Genomic DNA, 1,490 nt, shown 5'->3' with positions numbered 1-1,490 from the left:
GGGTATCTGTATTTGTACTTGCGATGGGTTTGGTTGATTTTCATTGCCGTGTTCTTGTTGGTATTCGATGGCCTGTGCCATGTCGTCGTTTTTCAGTTTTGCAAGTCATGGTAGCTCTATTCTATTTGCTCTAATTGTCGCAACAATCGTAGTATTTTTTTGGTAAATGACTTATTGCTAATGGTTGGCATGTAATAAGTTGTCTGTGGTTATATTTTTCCACATCCTACATACGGTTCTGCTAATTTTATTGTGACAAACTGTCCAAGATGAACTGAGGGGTCTCTACTTCAATCTTTTCCCAAATATGGAAAGCCGTTTATTATATATTTGCTACGAACATCGGATAATAACCAAAATTTTAGACCAAATTTGTCCGGTTTATTGGGCTTGTATTGAGCGAATGTACACCTTGTTTTCGTTTGAATCAATTATTCGTGAATAGTAATACATGGACCTGGTTTATATCAATTTTGACTGTTGTCAATAAACTTGTACTAAGCTTCGGAATTCATAGCGAATTTATCGGTTTGTAACCGTTCGTTTCGTTGACTTCTGTCGTCAAATCGAATAAATCTCATAATCCCCGTAAAGTCATGTCTACATATAGAACTTGATAAAAATGCGGGCCACACTTTCCAATCCATGGAAGTGATATATCTATATCCATAGCCTCACCTGCGCCGCGTGCATACATAATTGCAAAAAATGCATATAGCTTTGCAGTAGACTGTTCCCATTTATAACCCAACACTCTAAATGTCTCTGCCTCTGTGCATTTTCTTATATGATCGATTATATTGTTGTAAATTATCACAGAAAATGCCGTCCTAACTTCGCTTTTCATAGTATTACGTTTACAGTACCCAGTCGGGCCTGATGTTACCCTAAATATATGATCAGGTGCTCTTCCAGGATTAGACCCTATTTTTACTTCCTGCCAAACAGTTCCGACCATCGCAATTTCGCTTGCCTCTTCCTCATTCTCAATACCGGAACTAACTAAAAATCTCCTTCTCTTTCGTCGTCTCCGTACGTTCGAAATATTCTCTTCGTTCTCATCGGTGTTCGAGTGGGTTACAAATGGATCATAATTTTCCGCAGTGTCATTTTGCATATCCAGAATTCCCTGATTATCATCAGAACATTCTGCTAATAATACATTCGCACTTCTCAATCGCCTTGACATTTTGGAGTAAATATTCAACGGAGAAAATAAAAACTAAAATATGAAAATGTAAATCAAAATAGATAAAAAAATGAATAAAAGATAAATATGAAACTTACGGCTACGTATTATTAGTCTTTTTCACTATTTTGAAAATTGCACTTGTAACACGTAATATGATATAATATATTACGAAATAATAATAAAAGACTGCCAAGAATGCTCCATGTGACTTCACGTTTCAATGCACTCTGTTCGTGTCGCAAGACTATACTGATCTGAATTCGTGAGAAAACGTCTATACATTTCCCTCAGTTAGAAG

General features: G+C 36.2%; 1 protein-coding gene across 1 annotated transcript; it reads right to left on the bottom strand.

Moving 5' to 3' along the window:
• Positions 1–577: 577 nt before the first annotated feature.
• LOC143220509 (uncharacterized) lies at positions 578–1,189 on the bottom strand. The gene has a single exon (XM_076446144.1). It carries the CDS (start codon positions 1,187–1,189, stop codon positions 578–580), a length of 612 nt encoding a protein of 203 aa, XP_076302259.1.
• Positions 1,190–1,490: the final 301 nt, after the last annotated feature.

The sequence above is a fragment of the Lasioglossum baleicum genome, unplaced genomic scaffold, assembly GCF_051020765.1.
Source record: "Lasioglossum baleicum unplaced genomic scaffold, iyLasBale1 scaffold1098, whole genome shotgun sequence".
NCBI classification, from domain to species: Eukaryota; Metazoa; Arthropoda; class Insecta; order Hymenoptera; family Halictidae; genus Lasioglossum; species Lasioglossum baleicum.
This window is presented reverse-complemented; position numbering and strand designations above follow the sequence as displayed.